Below are 23,808 nucleotides of genomic sequence, written 5' to 3'. Positions count from 1 at the left end.
ATTGACTCTTTTATACTCATCGTTTTATTTGTAACTTTTGTTTGGGCATATGTTTCTACAAAACACAGTATGCACTTGGTGTTATTTTTTGTGTAGTTGTATTGTTGTTTTCGTAGACGAAAAATTTCTTTACCAACCGCTTGATGTCGCCGTATTACATTCACTGAAATTATAAACCAACAGTGTTGTACTAAGCAGCGACTTCAAGGGGCCTTCAGTCGCGCCATGCTGCTTTCATGTGCTGTCGGAAACATCACAATTTGTGGGCTGCGTTCTAAACCCCATCCTATCTCCAATCTCTCATAGCCACAACTTCTCTGACAGAAAGGAGCTTAAAAGTGTGGCTACGCCAAAATCCCTTTGGAGATGTAGTTTGGTGTGAAATAATAGAAACATTCAGCTATTTTTTGAGCATGTTTGGATCGGCCAGTCAGCGCTAGGACCCCTCGGCTGTGTGTCAGCTGACGAGGCAGCCAGTTAAATGCGACGCGACTGTGTATGGCCCGCAGCTTTTTCAGATTGTTGAGAAAACGGATGTTCCTGCTGTAGGAGGCCCATGTCTGAAAACCCAGACGGACGGTCACATTTCAACAGAAAGTCAGCTACACTCGAGTACGTCGGTCCAAACAGGTAAAAGCCTCCCTGTGTCTAAAATTAGTCCAGCTAACGTAACGTTTAGGGGTTTCTCTCTTCTCGGGAGTGCGCGATGGTCAGTCGTTTGGTGACAAACCCTAACGTGTTAGCTAATGTCATTCCTTTATCCGCAACAGCAGCAGAGCAAGATGGAGTGTGAGTGGAAGCCAGACGAGCAAGGACTTCAACAAATTTTACAGCTGCTGAAAGAGTCTCAGTCGCCAGATACGTCCACGCAGAGATCCGTCCAGCAAGTATCCTTTCCCGGGGCAGACACGGATGATATCGCATGTTTTGTTACTTGTCAGTGCTTAAATACTGTCAGACTCAACAGGCTAGCGGTAGCTAGTACTAGCCGGGTGGTTACCGTTATAAGCAGGTACGCAGGTACTGACCGGTCGGTGCATTTTTGTCTCTAATAAGCTCAGCGTGATGCTAGCAAAGCAGGCCGTGTCGTGCTGACATGTCTGGGCGTTTATAACACCGGTGACCGGTGTGGTATACTCGGTTAATATAACAGTTTAACTATTCGACAAGTAAACGTCGCATTTAGGCTTGATCCAGCAGTTAATCGCCTCCCAGTATGCCCTCACCTCGCCTTATTCTCGAGCAGAAAATATTAAGTAAACAGCTAATTCCTGCAACGCCCCTGTGTATTATACACAACCTAATCTGGAGTGTGGAGTCTGGTTTACAGTCTGGAGTGTTAGATACAGATTTACATGTGAAATGTGTTTCCAAAGCAAACAGCTAATTGTTGAAATTTGATTAACTATATTGTAATAACGATGAAATAATTGTTATGTTATATAATTATTATAAACATAACTTGTCAAAAGAAATGACGTGGTTTTGTAGTAAAACATGTACACCAAGTTTATATGTTAAGATCACAATGTACAAGTATGGAATTACTGACTATGATAAATGCATCATCTAAAATTTACAATTCTCTTGTGACGTGACAATAAAAAAAACAACAGACAAAGCATAATTACAGAGGAAATCTGAATAAAATATATTTTCTGAGTTTTTGACAAAAGTAACAAGGTTTGCATTAAACCATCACACCATGTCATCTGCATCTAACTTTACGGAAGGTTGTCAGGATTTGCTCCACATTCAAATCCTTAAAATCACACGTTTGACATACAGCTATGATGACCCCCCCCCATCCAGGTTAATTCTCAAGCATTTGACGTAGACATGGAATATATGAAATAGGACTCGCAAATACGGAAACGAAAGCTGGCTGAAAGATATATGGTTTAGTAGTCAGTGCAACATGGAAAAAATGCATTATAAATCTGTCATGTAGCTTTTGCATTGTTATCGTCGGATGCAAATTTGCTATATTGTTTTGTACAAGTCACCACATACTTTTGCATTAGAGAACAATCATTACCCAGTGCTCCATGCTGCTGGCCCGTATGTTTTTTTTATCTGGTTGCATCCTGATTCTAAATGATTTGCTTATGTAACACATATGCACTGCATCATTAACTCATAGACGTGCCACTGTTATAGCCCTAAATGTGCCATCTGGCTGGGTAGGTACAGTATTCAGTCACGTCAAATGACATGTTTATGACCTCCTATAAACTTACACCTACTCCCCTCACACAAGTGCCATTATACTGCTCTTCCACCTGCTCTTTCTGCATTTCTTCTGCTGGAATAAAATCTGTTTTTGCCATGATTATCATCTTACAGATTGCAGTGGTAACGTGCTCACAGTCTTTTAACATTCTGTATGCACAGTTAGCACCTTGTCTTCCTCAACCGCTTTTCCCAGAGACTTGAGCAGCTGAACCAGTATCCAGACTTTAACAACTACTTAATATTTGTTTTGACAAAGTTAAAGTCAGAAGGTAAGCTCTTCGTCTGTCTGTTTCAGTATGTTGCTTTGTTTTATCTGTGCCGTGTTCCTAGATCATCCGATGGTACTGGACAGTGTGAACGGCAGACATGTCGGTTTTATGTAACAGTGACAGGTCTGTGTAGCCATGACTCGGCTGACCTGATGGCATCTTTGCCACAGATGATGTGGCACTCAGAATATGGGTCACTCTAATTTTAAACCTAATTCCTGGCATCACTCTTGGCTTGACTGTCTGCACAGTAGATAACCCAAATGTTAAGTGGTGCTAAGACATTTTCAGATGCTGTTGGGCTTTTTCTCATAGTTCAAATGTAACACAACACAAATATTCAGAAAGAAAAAGATTAATAAGTCCAAAAGTGCAGCCATGAATTTATAATGAAATATGTATTGGCAGCAATTCATACAATTAGCACTTGCAGCTTTCCATTAAAAAGTACCTTTTTTCTAGGCCTAGCTTAGTACTTTGCATGTTATGTTACACAGTTAAAACAGGTTGTAGTTTAATTTCTGCAGCCCGTGTGAATCATGCTGGGTTTAATGAAAAGGAATGTGAAGGCATTAAAATCCTCGCAGCAATTAATGACTGAGTCATCCAGCTTCACAACACTGTAATCTTTGCTGCGAGTCCACTGGTGTATTTGTGCTCAGCTAAAATTTTACTTTACAGTTCACTCATTTGTCTTTTGTCCACCCTCCAAGATGAACCCACGCGGTCCCTGAGTGGGCTGATACTGAAGAACAATGTGAAAGCCCACTATCAGAGCTTCCCTAATGGTGTGTCTGATTTCATCAAGAGAGAGTGCCTCCAAAACATTGGAGACTCCTCTCCCCTTATCCGAGCCACTGTGGGTAAGTTGCATCCTTTAGCTCCACTGAATGTGAGAAGCCTTACTTTACGATGTTGGATGAATTGGTCACTCATATTAAGATTGCAAGCTGCTACAGCTTGCTTGTTCATATCATACCAGAAAAATGGCTTCTGATTTTTGTGCATAACACAGCCGTGTCTGTGTGTTCCGTGTACTCTGTGTACTTTTGTCACACCGGGGTAACTAATAGTAAATCCTTCCAATAACAGGTATTCTCATCACCACGATTGCCTCCAAAGGAGAGCTACAAAACTGGCCAGAGCTTCTGCCTAAACTCTGCCTGCTGCTGGATTCTGAAGACTACAACACATGTGAGGTGAGGACAGGCCCAGTAGAGATGTAGGTGATTTTTCTGCTCGTCAGTCAGAGCCTACGGTATATGGCATTAGTGCATGTCAAGATCTTAAAAATCCTTTTACTCTGTAATATCTTGTAAAAAACTTGAAATTTGGCATTATGATCAAATCAAATATTTAAATGTACTCGGATTTGTGATCAGATGCAATTTCCCCACTGAGGGACTAATAAAGGATTCTCTTGTTATAGCACATATATGTAAGCCTGTTTAGGCACTCAGTGCTGCACGTTTGTCAGTTTGTTTATTTATTTATTTATTTATTGTGGAAAGGGAAGAGAGCTGGGTCAGCTATAAAGCAGCATCTGGATCCCATCCTGCTATCCAGATGAGCTAAGGCAGTCTCACAGCTGGAGCGCCAGCCACAACTACAGATTATTCAACATGGAATCAGTTATTCTGTTTCTATCCTTTTTACCGGGAAACCATATGACCCCATTTTCTGACTTTGCACACATCACTCAGAATAGCTTTTTTAAATGTGCGTATTAGCTAACACAACATTGTGTTGTTCTGTCTTATAGTGCACGTTCTTTTGTTTTTTTTGTTAGCCCGTTATTATCCAATTCCTTTGTATTTGAATGAATATCTTTACCTGCTTGCTCAACAGAATGATATCATCAGTTCTTGAATACATCCAGTGGAAGAGCTTCATGTCATTAGTTCTTGATGATATCAGCTCTTCTAAAGTTACTAGTTTGAAGTGGTAGATAAATGCTCCACTGCAGTGGCCACTAAAATTACAATTCAGTAGCCTGTAGAGGATGTCGGATCACTTGATCTGTGTAATGGTGCCACACCCATACTTAGACTCACATAAACTCCCTGGACGTTAATACGGTGTCAGCTTCATGTGCCTGTGATCTCAGCCACTATATGGGAGGTGAATACCTTACACTGGAGAACCTTCAGAAATTAAGTAGCATGTTAACCTGTCATGCTAAATTCAGCTGTGTTGAAGGGTGTTTGAAATGTATCCTAGCAGGATTACCCAACCACATGATTATATTAAATTTATAAGTGGTGTGAGTAGAAAAAAAAATGACTCTCCTTGTAGCACCACAGTGTCTCTCTTATAAAGCTCACTCAGAAGCTGAGATTTAGGTCAGCTATTTACTGCAGAGGATCCCGAAGTGTATGTGTGCGCAAGGCTTAGCGCTGAACAGTGACCAAATGTAGCAGCTTCTCATAAGGCTCACTATGTTTTTGAAAAGCAGCTTGGAGACTGGAAAGCTTCTTAGCGTCTGATGTTGAAGATGGTTAAGTTGGTGCTGGATGAAAAAAGTGTCTCCTAATATTGTGGTCAAAGGAGCAAAAATGTAATTAAAAGGCTTTATTATTTTTGGCAATCCATTATAAAATTTAAGATTTGTGTCTGCCCTGTTTATGTTTAGTGTCATTGTCATAAAGCAGTAAAGGTTTTTTGCAGTGCCATAGCTTGTTCTTCTAAGTGTTTTTAATAATTTCTCTGCCTGACAGAGCCACCAGCGCGGCCATATACTCTGAGTCTTGTTTAAATGGATGCGGGAATTTTTCTCAGTAATGATAATGGACTTAAACTACTTAACTATATAGGTGACACTTGGATTAGAGTTAATGAATGGCATTTGGCATAAATGGCAAAAAATATATATACTTTTTTAAGGTGTTGACTGTTGCCATAGAGACCCCTAAATAATCCACACCATTAATCCACACCATTACTCTTTGATGTCTATTTTGGGAATGCTTTTTGGTGGCTGCCAGAGTACGGCTGTGGAGCTGTTTGCATTTTGCAATCTAAGCAATGAGAAACTTGTTAATACACGTTGGCCTCAGGTGTTTTGATCAGTCTAAATGTCCTCTGTGTTATGAATTTATAGTATGTCCATGCAAGATGATCCTCATCACTCTGTTGCTGAATTATCCTCACTGTGAGTGCACAACAGTCACACAATGAGCCATAATGCCTTCTGATGTTGGGTGGAAGAAGAAGGTTGGATACATGGTATGGTTGTGGTGTGTAGCTGCTGGCTTTGAGTAATGTGTTACCTTAAGCTGGGGTGTTGAATTGTGCTATTTTTATTTTAATGGCAATAAATATATATAACAAATTACATGCAGAACAACAGTGGTTCATTGCCATGGCAACATCAGGGTTGCAGCTGTACCATAAGTCCTGTCTTGTTTGTGGTCAAAGATAAGCAGTTGTAGGAAGAGCCCCCCTGTGCCACCACGCTGTACCCCTCTCTGCACGCTCTATAAAAAGACACGAGCAGGTGTGTTGGATGCCAGATGCAGTGTTGGTGGATGGCTTTATATAGGTTTTGCATGAGAGCAGTTTTACTGTTTTGATTAATGGCAGTTGGAAGGTGGTTGCGATGGTGTTGTGAGGCTCAAATTTGATTTTGCTCCAGAGGGTAAATGATCATGTACGAAAATGGTTTGTCACCTCAGTGCTCATGTGAATCGTAACAAGTTTCCAGAGAAGGGGTCTTAAAGAGCCGTTCAGTTGGCTAAGTGCATATTTCTCTTTGCCCTGGCTCGCTGTCATCTGCATGACTTACATTCTCGAGTTAAATGACCTTCCACAGCAGGACTTGAAGGGTGGATTACACTTCAGATGCTTCAGCATCACTGGAATGCTTGAAGGCCACTCCCATTTCTTTGCCCTTCTCTGTTGACACATACTCACACAAACACCTATATTACGTTTTGATGTCAGTCGGAGCCGTCCTGTGTCCTGCTCCTCACGCCTTCACATGGCATAAGTAAGAATGGAGCAACATTTGAGCATATTATAGTGTTTCCAGAGCCCAAATCTGATGGTCCATTGCAGAGCCGCCATTATTCATTCATTAATTTAAAAAACGAATTAACTGTTGTAGCGTTCTGTTTGACATAAAAGACCAGATTTGTTCTTGCATCTTTTGGAAAATTTAAGGTTGCCACATAATGATTTACTTTTAAGTTAGTCTAATCTGATATTATTTGTGTCCAGTACTATTTAAAATCTCATGCCATTGAGTTTTATTGTCTTTATCTAGTACTTTTTTTTATTATTTATATATATTTATATAATTTAAAGCCTCAACACCAACAAGTCTCAAACACATTTTTGTTTTTGCAAAACTGTTTTGCAAAGCTGTCTGCTCCCCTGTAAGATGCCAGTGAGTTATCTGAATTTATGAGGGATTTTTTTTTTTGTTCTTTATTGTTCTTTGTTGTCTCATGGTTGTGACCTTGACACAGTCTCAGCCTTAACCTTCCCCATCTCGTTTCATCCCTTTTGCTCCTCTACATTTTTTTTGAGACCATTCTCTATCTGTCATCTGAAAGGAATGCCGACATGGGAGCGGTTTCCATGGAAACACATTTCAGACAGCGTCACTGTCAGTGCTGTGCTGTTTCTTGTATCTGCTCCTCAGACTGCATTTTTATGAGAGACACTGGAGTCTGCAGCATATCGTGAGCATGCATACTAACCATGTGTCAAGCAGCTAGTGTTAAGAAAGAGTGTGTGTGTGTGTGTGTGTGTGTGTGTGTGTGTGTGTGTGTGTGTGTGTGTGTGTGTGTGTGTGTGTGTGTGTGTGTGTGTGTGTGTTTAGGGTGGGGGGGTAGGTCTGACTGCTTGTGAACTATTTGAAGGTTATTAGAGCAGGAGTGGATACACAGGCTGAACAAATTCTTGAGCACTCGGACTGTACAAAAAAACGTAACACAATCCTCTATAAGACCTATGCATTTCCTGCATAAATGCTTATATCAATCAATCAATCAAGAACTTTATTTGTCCCCTGGGGGGCAATTCAAGGACATATATTATATGTGTTCACTACAGAGCAGATAGATATGAGCATATGTTGAAAATGTGTTTTTAATGTATTGCCAAATACAGCGGGATGCAAGCACAAAAAGCTAAATAGAGACTTCAACCATTCAATCTCCACAGCCTTTTGGACACTTTTGAGAAAAATTCCCTTCGGGAATCAACAAGATCATTATTATTATTATTATTAGCCATAGCCTCTCAGGGGCTGGTGTGTAACTGCCTGAAAACCTGTCTTTGAATTTGTCTGGACAGTGGAATTCTCATTACTTTCTTTGTTGTTTTTTTTTTTTTTTTCCTTTTGCTTTTTCCTTTTCTCTCAGGGAGCGTTTGGAGCCCTGCAGAAGATCTGCGAAGACTCTGCTGAGATCCTGGACAGTGACATGCTGGATCGTCCCCTTAACATCATGATCCCCAAGTTCTTACAGTTTTTCAAGCACAGCAGTCCTAAGATTAGGTATAACTTTCAGCGGTTGAGGTCTCAGTCTGTTGTAATGCAGCAGGTCTGGTGCCTGTAGAAAAGAGCTCCTCATATTTGGAGGTTAAAGTAGTGGAGATGGAGCAAAGAAGAAGACAGAGGCTGCATTCATAGCATGCAACATGTGAGGTAAACACATTGGTGTGACTGTTAAGTGGTGGTTGTTGTGTTGCAGGTCTCATGCCATTGCCTGCGTCAATCAGTTCATCATCAGTAGGACTCAGGCTCTTATGCTGCACATCGACCCTTTCATTGAGGCAAGTATGACTGTTACGCACATCAGTCTTTACATAGTTTAACATATAGACAAACCGCTCCTCCTCCTGCGTCAGCAAATAATGGCTGCTTCACCAGCAGTTTGTCTCTGCTTATCAGCTTGTTGCTTTAAACAGCTACTCAGTGTCTGCTCCAAACCACATGGAAATCATGGCCAACACATTGTGTAGCTTCATTTGAATCCTGTGTTAAAGTTTTGTATATTTAAATTCCCTTATGAAAAGGTTTCAGTCGTGATTTGTTTTTACTTCTGATTTTATGTAGTCCTTAACTTTTACCTGGATTTAACACTTTGTGTTGCTGAATGTGTTATTCATATTTTTGGGGTTGGAAGAAGAGATGACTCACAACAAAAGTCTGATCTGACAAATCTCTTTATTATTATAGATATTACATATAATTATATAAAATTATATATTTTTAGAAAACCAGGAAGCACTATTAGATTATATCTGTTCAGTTTGTAACTCACACATTATACAATTATGATTATAATAATAATAATAATTATTATTATTATTAGTGGTAGTAGTAGTAGTAGTTATTTTACATACACTCAAGACCTTGGTGTCTTTCTATCTGCCTACAGAACCTGTTTGCACTGGCAACAGATGAGGAACCAGAAGTGAGGAAGAACGTGTGCAGAGCTCTGGTCATGCTTCTGGAAGTTCGCCTGGACCGTCTCCTGCCACACATGCATAACATAATAGAGGTGAGTGAGGCTGGGGACAAAATGAGCGCAGGAGTGTGAGGCTTGGTCAAATATTTGGTGTAAAGGGAAAGAATGAAATACATGTATTCAAAGAGTACGTCAGACTTTCTGTATTTATTTTAGAAGATTTTGATGTTTTTCTTATTGTCAGCAAATATCACAAAAAAACAAAACAAGTAATAGTGAGTTGATCTAACGTGTGTTGTCTGTGTCTCTGATTCCTGATTACTTGTTTCTCTGTGATACAGACCTTTTAAAAACAATTAAAAACACACAGACTGAGCCACACCATTGGACTGACATGTTTTTTTCATTACCATGAACATGTGCGCTGTAGTTTAATTTGAGTCGATCCCATTCTGGTACTATAAATAGTTGCTTGCGCACTGAAAGTGCAGCTGAAAAAAAAAGTCCCCAACAAATACAGTGTTTACTGCTGTTTGAGTAAAGTTTGCTAAAAACTACAATTCCAGGCTGTTTTAGTAAATGAATTAGTCCACAGACTTTATACTTGTGTCACAGTTAGGCTGCAGATGTAGTTGCTGATTTAGAAGGAAATATTGAGTTTTGTGAATAAAAGCATGACATATGTTTCTCTTAATTTCCATCTCAGTACATGCTACAGAGAACTCAGGACCAAGACGAAAATGTTGCCTTGGAGGCCTGTGAGTTCTGGCTTACTCTGGCGGAGCAGCCGGTGTGTAAGGAAGTGCTGTGTGGACACCTCTCTCAGTAAGAATACACACACTCACTCATACACAGACTGACACTCTGATGCTAATATTGAGAGCTGTTGATTCATTGCAACCTTGGCAGTTCGTTGCTGACGACCTTGTCATAGGTTGATATTCTTCTTCCTCACTTCAGGACGGCTGATTAAGAAGCCTGGCTGTTGACCTCAGCTGTAACATCTGTCACCAAACTGTCACATTAAACTGTGCCCACAGCAGGAATCAGATGTGAGCGATTGCCTGTGGGCTTCGACCTATCCTTGCCCTTTGTTCTCATAATTTTTCCTCTGGTTTCCGCTCCAGGCTCACTCCGGTGCTTGTCAACGGGATGAAGTACTCTGAGATTGACATTATCCTGCTCAAGGTCAGTTTATATAGCCTGATATTTGTACCTGTAGGTAAGACGACGTATTGCCCTAAGACTCTGGATGACAAGCAGTTCAATTGAGTGGTCTGTGTGATGCACAGATACATGTAGGTTTCTCACATTTTACCACAAACATTTGTAGACGTTAGTGTAATTACATACGTCACAACTAGGGAAAATCTGATTTTACTACTGTTTGTATTTCATCCCGTATATTTGTCTTCAGGGTGACATTGAGGAAGACGAGGCCATTCCCGACAATGAGCAAGACATCAGACCACGCTTCCACCGATCCCGCACAGTTGCCCAGCAGCATGAGGGTGATGGGATCGAGGAAGAGGAAGATGAAGATGATGAGCTGGATGATGATGACACTATCTCTGACTGGAACCTGCGTGAGTGCAGAGCCTGTGCACATGGAACTGTCTAGATCTCTCTCCAACTTTTGTGTCCTTACTTTTCACTGTTTCTCTTTCTGTTTACTGAGAGCTAGGAAATAGTGCATTGATTACTTGTCTTGTGTTTGTGTGCACTGTGCCTGTGATGTCTGTATGATGTTTGTCCGCACACTTCTGTGTCTGTCTGTATGTATGTCTTTCTTCTTTTCTCCAAATGTTAGGTAAGTGTTCAGCTGCAGCGTTGGACGTGTTGGCCAACGTGTTCAGGGATGATCTGTTGCTGCACATTCTGCCCCTTCTCAAAGAGCTGCTCTTCCACCCTGAGTGGGTAGTTAAAGAGTCTGGCATCCTTGTGCTGGGGGCTATAGCTGAAGGTAAGAAGAGAAAGAAAAAGAAGGAAAAAGTTGTGACATGCTATAGGGGTTAAGGCCCCCCTCACAATGTGGAAACAGAGGAGGTGGCTGCTGCAGTTGACACTTTTCTTATCCCTGTCTCCAGGATGTATGCAGGGCATGATCCCATATCTGCCGGAGCTCATTCCCCATCTCATCCAGTGTTTGTCTGACAAGAAGGCCCTAGTGCGTTCAATCACCTGCTGGACACTGAGCCGCTATGCCCACTGGGTTGTCAGCCAGCCCCCAGATATTTACCTGAAGCCCCTAATGACAGAGCTGCTCAAACGTATTCTGGATAGCAACAAGCGTGTGCAGGAGGCAGCTTGCAGGTAAACCCATGTCATTTTACAGTACGTTTGAGATGCATACAGATTGTTGTTGAGAGGTTACAATCACACATTTCTTGCTGTACAATGTTTTATTCCCTCTCCCACTTTAATATCTCCTGATCAGTGCCTTTGCCACTTTGGAGGAAGAGGCTTGTACAGAGCTGGTGCCCTACCTGGCTTTCATCCTAGACACACTGGTGTTCGCCTTCAGCAAGTACCAGCACAAAAATCTGCTCATTCTTTACGACGCCATAGGAACACTGGCAGACTCAGTGGGACACCATCTGAATAAACCGGTATGCAGAACAAAAACAGAGACTTTCACATCAGCCCTTGTGAAAGTTGTCTTTGTTTCACTTCACATTTCTACGTCAGTGTAAAATTAGCACATACTCTTCTTCCTCATTTTACTTTGGTATTGCTACTAGTGGTAAGGGTACTTTCAGATGTTAAGACATCATACCCAGAAGGTAAACAAACAACAAATCCCCCTATGCTTCCAGAACAGCAACAGACATTAACAACAGAGCTATTTGTTTGAATGTAGGGGTGAATGCATTAATGTCTGTGATTATCATCCTCACTCATTATTTTCGTGCTGTGTCTGCGTGGAGACTAATTAAATCTGTGTTACTTACTAGGAGTACATCCAGATGTTGATGCCTCCACTAATCCAGAAGTGGAACCAGCTGAAAGATGAAGACAAAGATTTGTTCCCTTTGTTAGAAGTGAGTTTCTAATGTGCAGCCATTGCCTGGCTCAGTGGTGTTAGTCCAAGTCTCTGATGGAAACACTGGATGGACAGGTCACTCACTGACTGTATTTTCCTACTGCCTGCTTTCCTCAGTGTCTGTCATCAGTAGCCACCGCCCTGCAGAGTGGCTTCCTGCCCTACTGTGAGCCTGTGTACCAACGCTGTGTCAACCTGGTCCAGAAAACCCTCGCTCAGGCCATGGTGAGAGTGTAGGACCCTCAAATGTGTACACATACAAACACACACACTCTCACCCTACACTTTCTTATTATCTGTAGATACGACAGGGGAACATTTAAACACCTGGATTCCTGAGTTTTTGATTCCTCCTTCTGCACAACCAGGTTGAGCTTAATACAGCAATATTCATTAGGGCAACTTTAACAATGGATCAAATGAATATGTGTTATGTAAAAGCAATCACTTGTGGCGATAAGGTGGACACAAGCACAACTACAAATGAATGCTAATGTCGCTCTGTGTCTGCTGGATGTGTGAATAGGTAATTGTTTGGCCTATCAGCTTCATATGGTAAGAATAGGTTAAAGTTGTGGATTGTTGCACTGCCCCCAAGTGGCAAAAAAACCCCAAACAAATTACTCCAAGTTGAATGTGCTGGTGTCCGGTGAACCACATGGTTAACAACCACAACAGCTAGTGGGAAATGTAGTTTCAGCACAGAAAACAAACTCCATAACTTGAGAACTTCATAACTTTTATGAAAGTTTATAATTTAATTTTCATGTTAATTTCAATTTAAATCTTACCCTCTTTTCTATCGTCCTACACTCTTCTAGCTTCACCAGTCACAGCCAGACCAGTATGAGGCCCCTGACAAAGATTTCATGATTGTGGCTTTGGATCTTCTGAGTGGACTGGCAGAGGGTTTGGGAGGCACCATTGAGCAGCTAGTTGCTCGTAGCAACATCCTCACCCTCATGTACCAGTGCATGCAGGTGAAGAGCTGTCAAAGTGTATAACAGGTCACTTATCTGATAAAGTGATTGAGTCACTTTCATTGTTCACCTTTTTTGCTGTTCTCTCCACCTGTTTTCAGGACAAGATGCCTGAGGTGCGTCAGAGTTCGTTCGCTCTGCTGGGGGATCTGACCAAGGCTTGTTTCCAGCATGTCAAACCATGCATTGGTATGTTCTGTGCAGCTGACTCTGAAACACTGTTTTGCAATAGGTTGTTAGTCTGTTGCTAAGTTGAATCACTTTCCCTTCTTCCAGCCGATTTTATGCCCATACTGGGTACTAATTTAAACCCAGAGTTAATATCAGTGTGCAACAATGCAACATGGGCAATTGGAGAGATTTCTATACAAATGGGTGAGTGCTTCACTTTTTTTTTACACATATAATACATACTATGTGATTTACGTTATTTATTGTGTTGTGAAAATACGGTCACCAAAGTGAACAGTCAGCAGGTTTCTTTCCGTCATTTCTTAATCCTCCTACACCCGTAGGGCCTGAAATGCAGCCGTACATTGCCATGGTGCTGCACCAGCTGGTGGAGATCATTAACAGGCCCAATACCCCAAAGACTCTACTGGAGAACACAGGTACCACTCGGGGGCAGTGCTGAGCCAGCCAGCCAGCCAGGTTGCCACACACACACTCACACACACACATGCAGGAAGGTGCTCACACACTCAGGTCCATTCAGCCAGGATTCACCACACTCACTAGGGTGCCTGCCCTGCCCTGTAACTTTTGTCCAAAAACCCTTCCCAAGCCGTGAGCCTTACAGGTTTCGCTGGTTTCGCCAAAGTATGTAAAATATTTCATCTACTGATTTATAACCTGGAAGCGTGGCCTGCACATGGGGATAAAAGAAAATGAAATCGTGGGCAAGCCCTGGTGTGAAATTCCTGACAATCTTGAATCGAGCGAGCCATGTAAGTGCCCAGTCTTGGAATCAACTAATGTGTACTGGCTGTGCACCGTGAGGTGAGGCAGAATATTTTAACAGCACAACACAAAACACAGGCAGTGTGTGAGATAGATAGGTGAGTTCACAGCCTCACATAGTTAACTGTTACCACAAGAATTCAGACATATTCACTGAACACTTAAACAATAACTACTCATGAATGATTGAGAGAAAACTTGACTAAATTTAGGGCACATAGCCTAGAGCATTCTCAATAAAAGGTTACACTCTGCTCTTGTTTTTACTGATTGAATTGGAAATTATAATGTGATGTGTCAGAGACCGTGCTGTTAAAAACATGCATGCAAGAGTGAAGTGTAACCTGCCAGAATAAAAGAAGAAGTAGGGACTCTGTAGATGTGTTCCTGTTTGTTTGCTGTCGGTTTATTTGTTGCTTTTATTTACTGTTCTTTAAATGTGGATGCATATCTGCCAATAGATGTTAAATGTTGTTAAGAATGGCCAATGTTTGATGCAGGATACGTGATAATCCCAACAACTGTGTCATGCCAGACTAGTTTCATAAAAACTTTTAAAAATGTTTTCATCTGACCAGTGAATGTTTTCACCCATTGTTGCACGTTTTCAATGTAAAAATTGAAAACACAACCCGGGAACCAAAAGGATACAAATTAAAGAACAAAATCAGATGTTTTTCGACCATGTGAAAATCTTATGTAAGTCTCTAACACAACCAGTTAATCAGTGGAACTAGATTTAAAATAGACAGCCATGCAATACCACAGTAAAAGGTGGGTGTGGCAGTACATTCTTGGAGAGTGCATGGCAGCACTTTTCATTTTGTCTCTGATCAGCTGATCCTGCACTGAACTTTATTCTAATGAGCATACCATCTGCTTTCTGCATGTGTCATTGGACTGTTCATAAATGCCTGTTTGTTAATGAGAATGTTGCATAGTTTTGTGTCTCTTAAACTTAGGTCCTCCCTCCTCTCTGCCTCATAAGAACCTGCTGTGCTGGATACTAGTCTCCCTCCATGTAGTTGGCTTGGAGTAATCTGTCATTTCTTTTCAAAAGAACAAAAAGCATTTCTGTTTCTTATGGAAAATTAACATTTGTGAGTTTAAGGGAGAAATTGAAAACCCAAGTGAACTGCTCTTGTTTAGGCCAGTCACATACACATGCTGCACCTTCAGCTAGCCTGTGTCTTGACATTGAGACCCACATTTTAAATCAAGCTCATTTCAACGAGTTTCATACTAGATCTGAAAAGCTGTTTGAGCCATATGATTTCTGAAAGCAGATGCCATTGTTTGCCTTTTTCTATGAATGTCCTGTCAAAGTTGTCAATGTGTTCTCCCTTAAACGTGTTGTATGTTTTTTTAGAGTGTCATATTTTTACATTCCTCCCCATGACTGAAGGGGCAGTAATAATCAACACTAGTGAAATCTTCTGTTTATTATCATACACAGATTCTGTTGATTTATGTCTCTGAGTTGTTTGTTTTTTCTTTATTTTTCTCCTCCCCTTCTCATTGCTCATGTCTTGGTTGGCGTTTGGTGGTGTGTAACCGTGATTGCGTTACCTTAGCAATAACAATTGGTCGTCTTGGTTACGTTTGTCCTCAAGAGGTGGCACCCATGCTACAGCAGTTTATAAGACCCTGGTGTGTATTATTCAATCTTTTATTTAATTCATCTTCTCTCTGCTTTCTTCCTATCTTCTCATCTGTCCCCTGTTACTCCCTGTTTCTCCCCTGTTGCTCTCCTCCTCTCCTCACTTCTCACTTTCCTTCTCAAAAGAAGTCTTTTCAGTTGTTTTTTTCGTTTTGTTTTGTTTTTTTCTTATCAGTTTGTAATCATTGCCAACCATGTGACTAACCCTGTCCTTTTTTAGGTCCTACTTGTGATTTGTTTTTGCCTCAGTAGCACCTTCATGTATTATACATTAATTTGTTTAATTTCTAGTTTTTTGTCATTGTTAACTGTCGCTAACAACCTAAAAGATGCATGGGATCAGATTTGTCACATGCCTGCTGGTTCAACAACAGAGAAAGGATGCAGTCTTTGCTGCAAAAGAGCATTCCTAAATCCCTTTCTCATTTAGTAGTCACCCAGCTGCATGTGCCTGTCCCAAAATGACCCCAAACCTTCTCTAGTCAATCTTTCAAAAAGTAATGTTATTTTCAAGGTGCTATAGATGAGGTTTTGCTGAACACACTGCTCAAACAAAAGTGAAGTCATAGGAGCTCAGAGTAGTTGTGTTAAAAGTAAAAAAAAAAAAAGTTTGATTTGTTTTATTTTAGTTTGTTTTGTGTGCATGCTTGACTTATTGTTACCTCAGATGATGATAGACATTATTATCTCCTCACATGGATGTATACGTAGAGCATAATATGTATTTACTGATAAGGAAGACAAGTATTGATGAACACCTAAACAATACATTTGCGTAAGAATTGAAATGCAGTATATTTGTTAATTTCTCACAAATGTATTGATTCAAATATAGGTTTAGCATTAGTCATTCATTAGTAGATTTATACAAGTTTCTAAAATTGTGGCTTGAAGACTCTTTTCATATGTCTCATGTTAAATTTGGCCATCCCTGTTGTCAGGTGCACCTCTCTGCGAAATATAAGAGACAATGAGGAGAAAGACTCTGCGTTCAGAGGAATTTGCACTATGATCAGTGTAAATCCAGGAGGTGTAGTGCAGGTGAGCTCCAGCAGTGAGATGGTAGTGTGGTCATTGTGTTGTTAGTGGCTCTGGGAGTTGAAACGTTGCCTCATCTCTCTTCTCTGGAACAGGATTTTATATTCTTCTGTGACGCAGTGGCCTCCTGGGTAAATCCAAAGGATGATCTCAGAGACATGTTCTACAAGGTAAAAGCTGAAAATGAATTACAATTCAAGTGTCTGCTGAAAATTTACTCTCTTTTAAAAATAAAATTTACAAACTTTGTTTAAGATGCAAAGCATGCCATGGTTCGAGAAGACTCACTCATGATATTATTTGTTTGTTCATTCATTCACTTAGTCACGCTATCTGCCCTCCAGGGGCCAACCGGAGGACTGGCAGTGTCGACAGTTCACACTTGTCGTCCACAAGATCTATTTTGAAAGGCAGTGATCTGCAATAACTTGGGTATGAAGTTCTCCTGGTGTTTGATTTCAGATCCTTCACGGGTTTAAGAACCAGGTGGGAGAGGACAACTGGAGGAGGTTCTCAGATCAGTTCCCCATGCCACTGAAGGAACGGCTGGCAACCTTTTACGGGGTGTAGCCGTTTCCACAGCAGTGTGCCTCATCACTGGGGTCAGTTTCCTCTTTGATGTAATTTGCCATTGTATAAAGTAAACTGAAAAATGTGCTGATTGCAGTGTTTAATGTAAAAGAAATGTTGCTGTTGGATTATGCCTCATTCAAATGATGCCTCTCTTTCTCTGCACAGGTAATTCGCTATGGGAGACAAAATAGGGAACCTCTTTTGCCCAGGGAACATGTTACCCTTTACTGGGGGGAAGGGTCTGTCTGCTGAGGGGAGGGAAGGGGTGTGGACCCCTCCCCGACCTGGTGGACGGGGTGGGAGGGAGGTGGTAGCTGCAGTGCTCAGAGCCCCTATGCACAGGCACGGGGGAAAGGGACTGGCAGAACAACCTTATCATGGGAGGAAAATTCATGTAATCACATCTCAATCAGAAATAATGAAATTTGTCACGTTTTTCTTTTCCATTTGTTCCCCTAACGTTTTATTTTCTGTCAACCAAACTGCTGAAAAGAAATGTAAGCAAAAATGCAGAAAACTTTGCAAAACTCTGTAAAGCATTTGCTCTTTCATTTTGGTTAGATGAGGAGTTTTCACACGTGGAAAGGATAATGCAGAAAATGGTCTTCAGAGCAAATACACATTTATAATTGTCAGCCAGGTAAATGGCATGTGGTAGTTTAATGAAACAGAATTTAAAGACTGTTGTCAGTAAATCAGTCAAGTTGAAGATTCATTAAGAGATATTTTCTCTAAATACAAGGATAGCTTAAAGCTAAGGAATAGAAGCTTGTGAAAAGAATGAATCCTAATGGATCCATCTCTGGAGAAGAGGATTTTATAATGCTGCATATCACCAAGAATAAGTCATCACCTATATAGTTATGAGATAATTTCAGTGTTCCTATTCTTTAGCAGGGCAAAGGCTGTTAATTATGTCACTGGAGAGCACAAGATTTTCTTTTAAGAGCAGCTTTTCTGGGAATAGGTAGCATGCTTGTATCATTGTGAAAAGCTGTACAATATTAGTGATGTGTGTTGCGTTTGACAGCTGTGTTCGCCCTGTAATAAGGTTCTTGTTTGACCTTGTAATTTATCTATTTACAGTACTTTTGTTTCCTCTACCAGAGAATTACGGCAGTCAGCCGTAATGTAGCATGATGTGGGTTTACACACCAAATTTAGGAAATGTGTGAAATCTGGGCTGTGATGTAACGTAGGTGTGAACCTCTCAGTTTGGTCTTGTGGTGTGAATGTGACATGGACATTCATCAGCAAGCATATAAAAGCTTTAGATGCTTACAATCCTTTATATTGTCTGAGCCTCATGAAAGAACAATGAAGGAGAATCACACAGGTTAGCATCCTGTGAGTCTGTCATTATCTTTATTTCTTGGACTTAAACCACAATGACAAATCCTGTCTTAGTGACTTTGGTGACTTTGGCTGTCAGAACCACGCAGTCCATCAAATCAATGTTGAATATGTTTATTTCTCAATGTACTGAAGTTTTCTTATTGGTTGTTTGGCTTCTTGTGCTAAAAGCATGATGTTGAGGATGACTGTGTAATGTTTTGGGTGGTTGTGTTTTGTGAGGTAATTGGATGCTTGCATCTCTTGCATGTTGGTGGCCCCTCACACCCCAACATATAGTGGGAAGGGGATTACGGGAGGGAGGGGAGCTTCAATTAAAGGTTTAAAAAGTACATAGTAACCAAATAGGTATTGCAACACTGGGTCAGTTATAAGTTCACATAAATCTTGCTGGAGTGCCCTCCCTAAACTTTTCCCCCATAGCTGGATGTATAGTTTTTAAATACTGTGAAACTACAACGTTATTGTCTCTGGTTGTTTTTGAGCTGTTATATTTTATAAAGTGTGTAAGTGTTTAAGTTACAGATAGGCTGAATGTATTCCATGATGGGTTGGAGAGATTTTTTTTTATTGTTTTTTTTTTTTTTTTTATGCCCAGCCAGTCGTTTTTCCTCTGCTGGCCAGAGTAATAACTGCAGTATTTTAACCTTTTTCAATGCACGTGACATGCACTTAAAATTTAAATTGCAAGTGCATGAAATTAATGATGTAGCCAAACCTTTCAGAATATGGCCCTGGTGTTAGCACACATTATTAATAGAGTATTGCTGCTAAAAATTTATTTATCTAATGCAATAAGTATCTTGATGCAATTGGGTTATTAGAGTGTAAAATAGTTTAGTGTCTCAGATAAACTTTCACAACATGAAATATATAACTGGTCTCTTAGAGTTAATATTAATAAGGTAAACAGTGGTAAATACAGGATATAATGCATCATGGAATACAGAGGCAAATATGTATATGTGCCACATCATTTTGTGTTTTAAAGTGATTTTGTCTGTCACATTCCAACTGTTTGGCATGCAAAAAAATGAAGTAATCATGGCTTGATGGGGTGTGTGCACATAGTCCTGTTATTCTTTCTTTGAAAGAGTGTAGGTCTATGAAAAACACAAAACAATCTCCACCACTGCTGTGCTGTATTTCTGACTTGACTGCTGCTATACATCGTAGTTGTGTTTCACTACTTGAATATGTGTTTTCTATGTGTTAACCTCAGGTTGTCTGTGCTCAGTGTTCCTTGTTTTTATCTTTTCCCCAATGTGTACGCCTTTATCCGTCTCCTCAACAACTAAAGATTAGTAAAACATTTGCCCTTTGTATTAAAAATGGGTAACCATGGGTGTTAATTGACATTAGTGTTATATGTGTGCAACACAGCAAGCTGTCAAATGTGATTACAACTGCAAAGCGGGGAGGGGGGGGGGGGGGGGGGGGGTGCGTAATTTGGAAATGGTAACTTGCACATACTTTATGTACCTTTTGTCAAAAGTGATTGTTATCAAACTATGATAAATATTTAGTGTAATGTGTACACAACGCCTTGAGAGCAAATACTTTGAGGTTTTGTTGGTGTTTTGCAATAGATATACAGTATACTGTATCTAAAGAAACAGGTAACACCTAATTTAAAAGCAAAGAATAGGTTGACAACTTATGAACATAATGTTATAAACATCATGTTTGCAAATATAAGTTTGACTTTCTATGAAGCTTTACTGAAAATTTGTATTTTATAAAGCACCCACCAATATTGAGGAATGTCTACTCAAAGAACTCCTGTATTCTCATTTAGCCTTCAAACTTGATTAGACTATCTGCCTTCATCTTTTTTGCTAATAAGAAAAAAACATCATTTTGATAGACATGGTTTGAGTTTTTTTTTCTTTCCTTTTTTTTTTAATAAGCTGCTGAATTTTAAAAAGTAATACTTTTGGGGCCACCAAATATTTTGGATCATGCAAAGAATCTATATTGTACTGTAGTAATTTTGTAATATTTGTAAGATGATATAGTGAGTGTGACTGGTTACCATTGCTTGAATCTGTACATTGTTCCAATAAATTGTTTACATTATTACAGGTTTTTGTCGTGTATTTTCTCATATTTTTTAGAGCATCTCTCCATCTGCAGCTGCACAATATTATCATGCAAGGAAACTCGGAGGAGTGACAGCTGTCTCTGGCCTGTCCTGCCCTCTATCAGTGAGATTCAGGTCTCCTGATTAGGGTTTATCAGATTCCAAACTTAGATTTTAGAGCTGTGTTTCACTTTGCATGCAAATCACACTTCAAATCAAATGTTTAGTGATATGTCTTTCAAAGCGTGTAACAAGGTGATGATTTACCCAACCTAAAAGAAAACTGACCTAACACAACAAACTGGATTGATCTTATTTAAGGCTTAATCCAGAGGTGGTGACAAACCAGGAAAAGGGTAGTTTTATTTAAAAACAAAAAAACAAATGTTTTTTCCACATTCCTATTTCTTCACATAAATGCACTTTGCAGAAATGCAAATTGCATTTACTCTGTGATTGAACATTTAACAAAAGATAAACACGATTTTTCAAGTGACACACATACACAAAGATAAATCACAATTTGTCTCTTTCCATCGCTTTCCAAAGGTGGGCCCATTAAATGAGTGCAGGCTCAATCCACAACTTTTATGGAGCTTGTGTAAACTCCTTATAAATGTGTGTTATTTCCTGCATGCAAAGGAGCTGGGACACCAAAACATTTACACCTAATATGAGGAAGCTGTACACATACTAATTAATGTAATAAGCACTTGCATAAAAGGTTTGTTTAAATGATTAAGGAGCAGTTTGCACAAGGTGTGTTCACAATTCAGCTGAAACTGACCTTAAAACCGCATCGTTTTATATTGACACATTGATATTGTGTATATTTTGTGGGAGGGGGGTTCGTTTTTTTCTGCTTTCAATAAGTTTAAAATTAATTTCTCACTGAATTCACAGTTTATCCTCCTCAACGTGCCTCTGAAACGTCTTCATGAGTTATGGAGTTTACGCAGAGCACTTGAAAGCAGCATTTCACCCAGCAACGGGTAGTTGTTTTGTCTGGTGCGTGTATCCGCCATCGGCAGCGCTGTTTCGTCCACCCAAAGTCCGCCTTTCTACGGGAAGAGACCGTCGGGCAAGAGACGCAGTTCAGCCGAGTGGAGGTGGAGTCTAAAGGTGGGGAGGGAGAAGAAAGGGGAGAGGAGGAAAACGGGGAAAGGCAGATACAACAGAAACGGGGGGAGGACGGTGGATAATTTACGCTTTAAAAGTTGCATTACAACCGATTAAGGAGTTGCGGCGAAGAGGAATAAAACAAGATGATAACGCCTTACTTCCTAGAGAATTTCTGGGTAGGTGGTGCCTTTTTATTCACGGTGTTTACACCGGTGCTATTCCTTATTATTCTCTCACTGTGTTCCCTCCCTATCATGTTCATGTCAGCCAGGGATCCAGTACTATTCACGGTGCATAAGGTGGTCGTTTGATTTGTAGGCTTGCTCCTGTTAAAGCGACTTTGTCCGTTGCCACCAGACTTAGTGGTCAGCAGCCCCTCGCCACCGATAATTTTTCTTCGGCGATTATTATTTTGCCACCCCGGGATTTGGGCCTCGGTAAACCTATCTAACTTGAAACCTCCGAGAATCCACCCTCCGCTCCCGCTAATTGGCCGTCTCAGGCTCGCTTGGAATGTTGATGGTCAGTTCCATGAATGTTATTGGACGCTTCAGCTGTCAGTCATAGCCCTTGGCCGTACGCGTCATTTTCTTCCGTAACAAAGTTTCAGTGAGAGGCCAGATGTTTGAGAACAGCTTTAAAAACACGAATTCTCCCTCGCACTGTGTTGGAAATTTAGCTCATATTATAATATAGACAGTGATTTTGTGCTGTTGCTGTTACACTGTGTATACTGTTGTCGGTTTACTCCCTGAAGGTTATTTCTCTCCCAATAATGGTTTGACGTGGCTATGTTAGAGCAGGTTGAAAAGTAAAAGTAGTCGTTCGTTGTCAGTTCTGCTTGCACAAACTTGTCTGTCTTTCACCTGTCTTTTATTGCTTCTTGCAAAACACTAAAGCCATAAGAGCGATGTTATTAACAGTGGAAATCACCCAGGCCACCACATCGTTAGGGTCACTGCTCTAACCTAAGGTCACGTATTTCACTGACACCACTGCAGCAAGTCTGGGCTTTGTTTGGATTTGTAGTCATACTAGGTTATATGTGAACTGCTGTGCATGCTGTACTCTCTCTGGTTGATCATCGTTTTCTCTTTTTGTCCAAGGGGTTTTGGACAATAGCAGTAGGTAAATTGGATGACTGAATTGGGGAGATAAATACAAATAAATGTGTTTAGGCTTTGCTCTGTTATCTTTCTACGGTAGTGTGTACTTACAGCTCTTGGAAAAAGAGTAATTGTCAACCAGTTCCTCAGACAGAAATAATCTCCATTCACAAAATATCTCTGTCTTCCCTAAGGTGGGAAAATACAGCTCTAGTTTTTAGCCTCGGCTGTCCTGAAAAGTACATCGAGCTAATTGTTTAAGGTAATTAGAAAGTACAGTGCTGTCGACCTCTTAAGCCTCTTTTTTTGGTAGAGGAGACTTCATCATTAGCTGAATGGAAAAGAGGAGAGCTGAGAGGCTCCTGATTCTTCAATCTGCCCTTTGTGCCCTGCAGTGGGCCACAAGAGAATCCAGTGATGGCAAAGATCAGCTGTGTGTTTAACATGCAGGACACACACACACACACACACACTTGGCATTAGGGGATGCATCCATTTCCCTTTGACTTGACTACAAATCATCACCACAAGCAGACACACACACACACTGTCAGATTTGAAAAGTTTTTCATCCATCTTACTTTTGCACACCTCTCTGTCTGCATGCTGTCCTCTTTTGCCCTGTCATCTTTTGTTGAGACATTTTTGGTGGTTACTTTCCTTGTATGTAATCTTGGCTTGAATCTCTGATGTAGACAATATCTCCCCTCAGCTGAGTAAACAAGTTCTTTTGGAATTAGGAGCCAGACATGGTACGGCCATGTTGTTTCTCAGTCTGTGTTGCAGCACTTGATTGGTTACTGGCTGCAACATTTCCGCTCACTAGATTAACTTGCACGTCTCATTTCTCTTTTTTTTCTGTCATGTGTGTATGAGGAGGTCAGTTTGCTCTGGTCAGCAAATGAAAGTTTTCATAGCAAAAGTGGACTATGTGTTACTGCACTGAAATGTCTCAGTCAGTGGATTA

The 23,808-nt window shown here is 40.5% G+C and overlaps 2 protein-coding genes across 11 annotated transcripts in view; both read left to right on the top strand.

Moving 5' to 3' along the window:
* The first annotated feature begins 489 nt into the window (after window positions 1–489).
* Window positions 490–19,965, top strand: tnpo1 (transportin 1). Of its 4 annotated transcripts, none has more exons than XM_041058628.1 (25): window positions 490–630; window positions 771–887; window positions 2,429–2,504; window positions 3,218–3,367; window positions 3,597–3,703; window positions 7,874–8,007; window positions 8,204–8,285; window positions 8,894–9,016; window positions 9,630–9,748; window positions 10,051–10,111; window positions 10,341–10,509; window positions 10,734–10,886; window positions 11,011–11,236; window positions 11,361–11,532; window positions 11,878–11,964; window positions 12,084–12,191; window positions 12,788–12,946; window positions 13,048–13,135; window positions 13,223–13,321; window positions 13,462–13,557; window positions 15,481–15,556; window positions 16,508–16,607; window positions 16,700–16,774; window positions 17,067–17,206; window positions 17,343–19,965. In XM_041058628.1, exons 2-24 carry the CDS (start codon window positions 783–785, stop codon window positions 17,172–17,174), a joined length of 2,673 nt encoding a protein of 890 aa, XP_040914562.1. In that variant the 5' UTR covers window positions 490–630; window positions 771–782; the 3' UTR covers window positions 17,175–17,206; window positions 17,343–19,965. The 4 variants fall into 4 exon arrangements, 3 of the variants coding, with proteins under 3 accessions (XP_040914562.1, XP_040914563.1, XP_040914561.1); XM_041058627.1 differs by having other exon boundaries at window positions 504–630; window positions 774–887; XM_041058629.1 differs by lacking the exons at window positions 17,067–17,206; window positions 17,343–19,965 and adding an exon at window positions 16,929–17,037 and having other exon boundaries at window positions 503–630; window positions 774–887.
* Window positions 19,966–21,724: 1,759 nt separating this feature from the next.
* The window catches only part of fcho2 (FCH and mu domain containing endocytic adaptor 2), a 39,928-nt gene continuing 37,844 nt past the window's right edge, over window positions 21,725–23,808 (top strand). For 2 of the 7 annotated variants that reach the window (XM_041058669.1, XM_041058667.1), the window contains exon 1: window positions 21,725–21,911. In XM_041058669.1, coding sequence (XP_040914603.1) covers window positions 21,879–21,911 — 33 coding nt within the window. In that variant the 5' untranslated portion in view covers window positions 21,725–21,878. The remainder of the gene's footprint in view (window positions 21,912–23,808) is intronic. The other 5 variants (XM_041058668.1, XM_041058670.1, XM_041058673.1 and 2 more) reach the window with 3 other exon arrangements.

The sequence above is a fragment of the Toxotes jaculatrix genome, chromosome 16 (genome assembly GCF_017976425.1).
Source record: "Toxotes jaculatrix isolate fToxJac2 chromosome 16, fToxJac2.pri, whole genome shotgun sequence".
NCBI classification, from domain to species: Eukaryota; Metazoa; Chordata; class Actinopteri; family Toxotidae; genus Toxotes; species Toxotes jaculatrix.
Note: the sequence above shows the minus strand (reverse complement) of the source record. Positions and strands in the feature narration are given on the sequence as shown.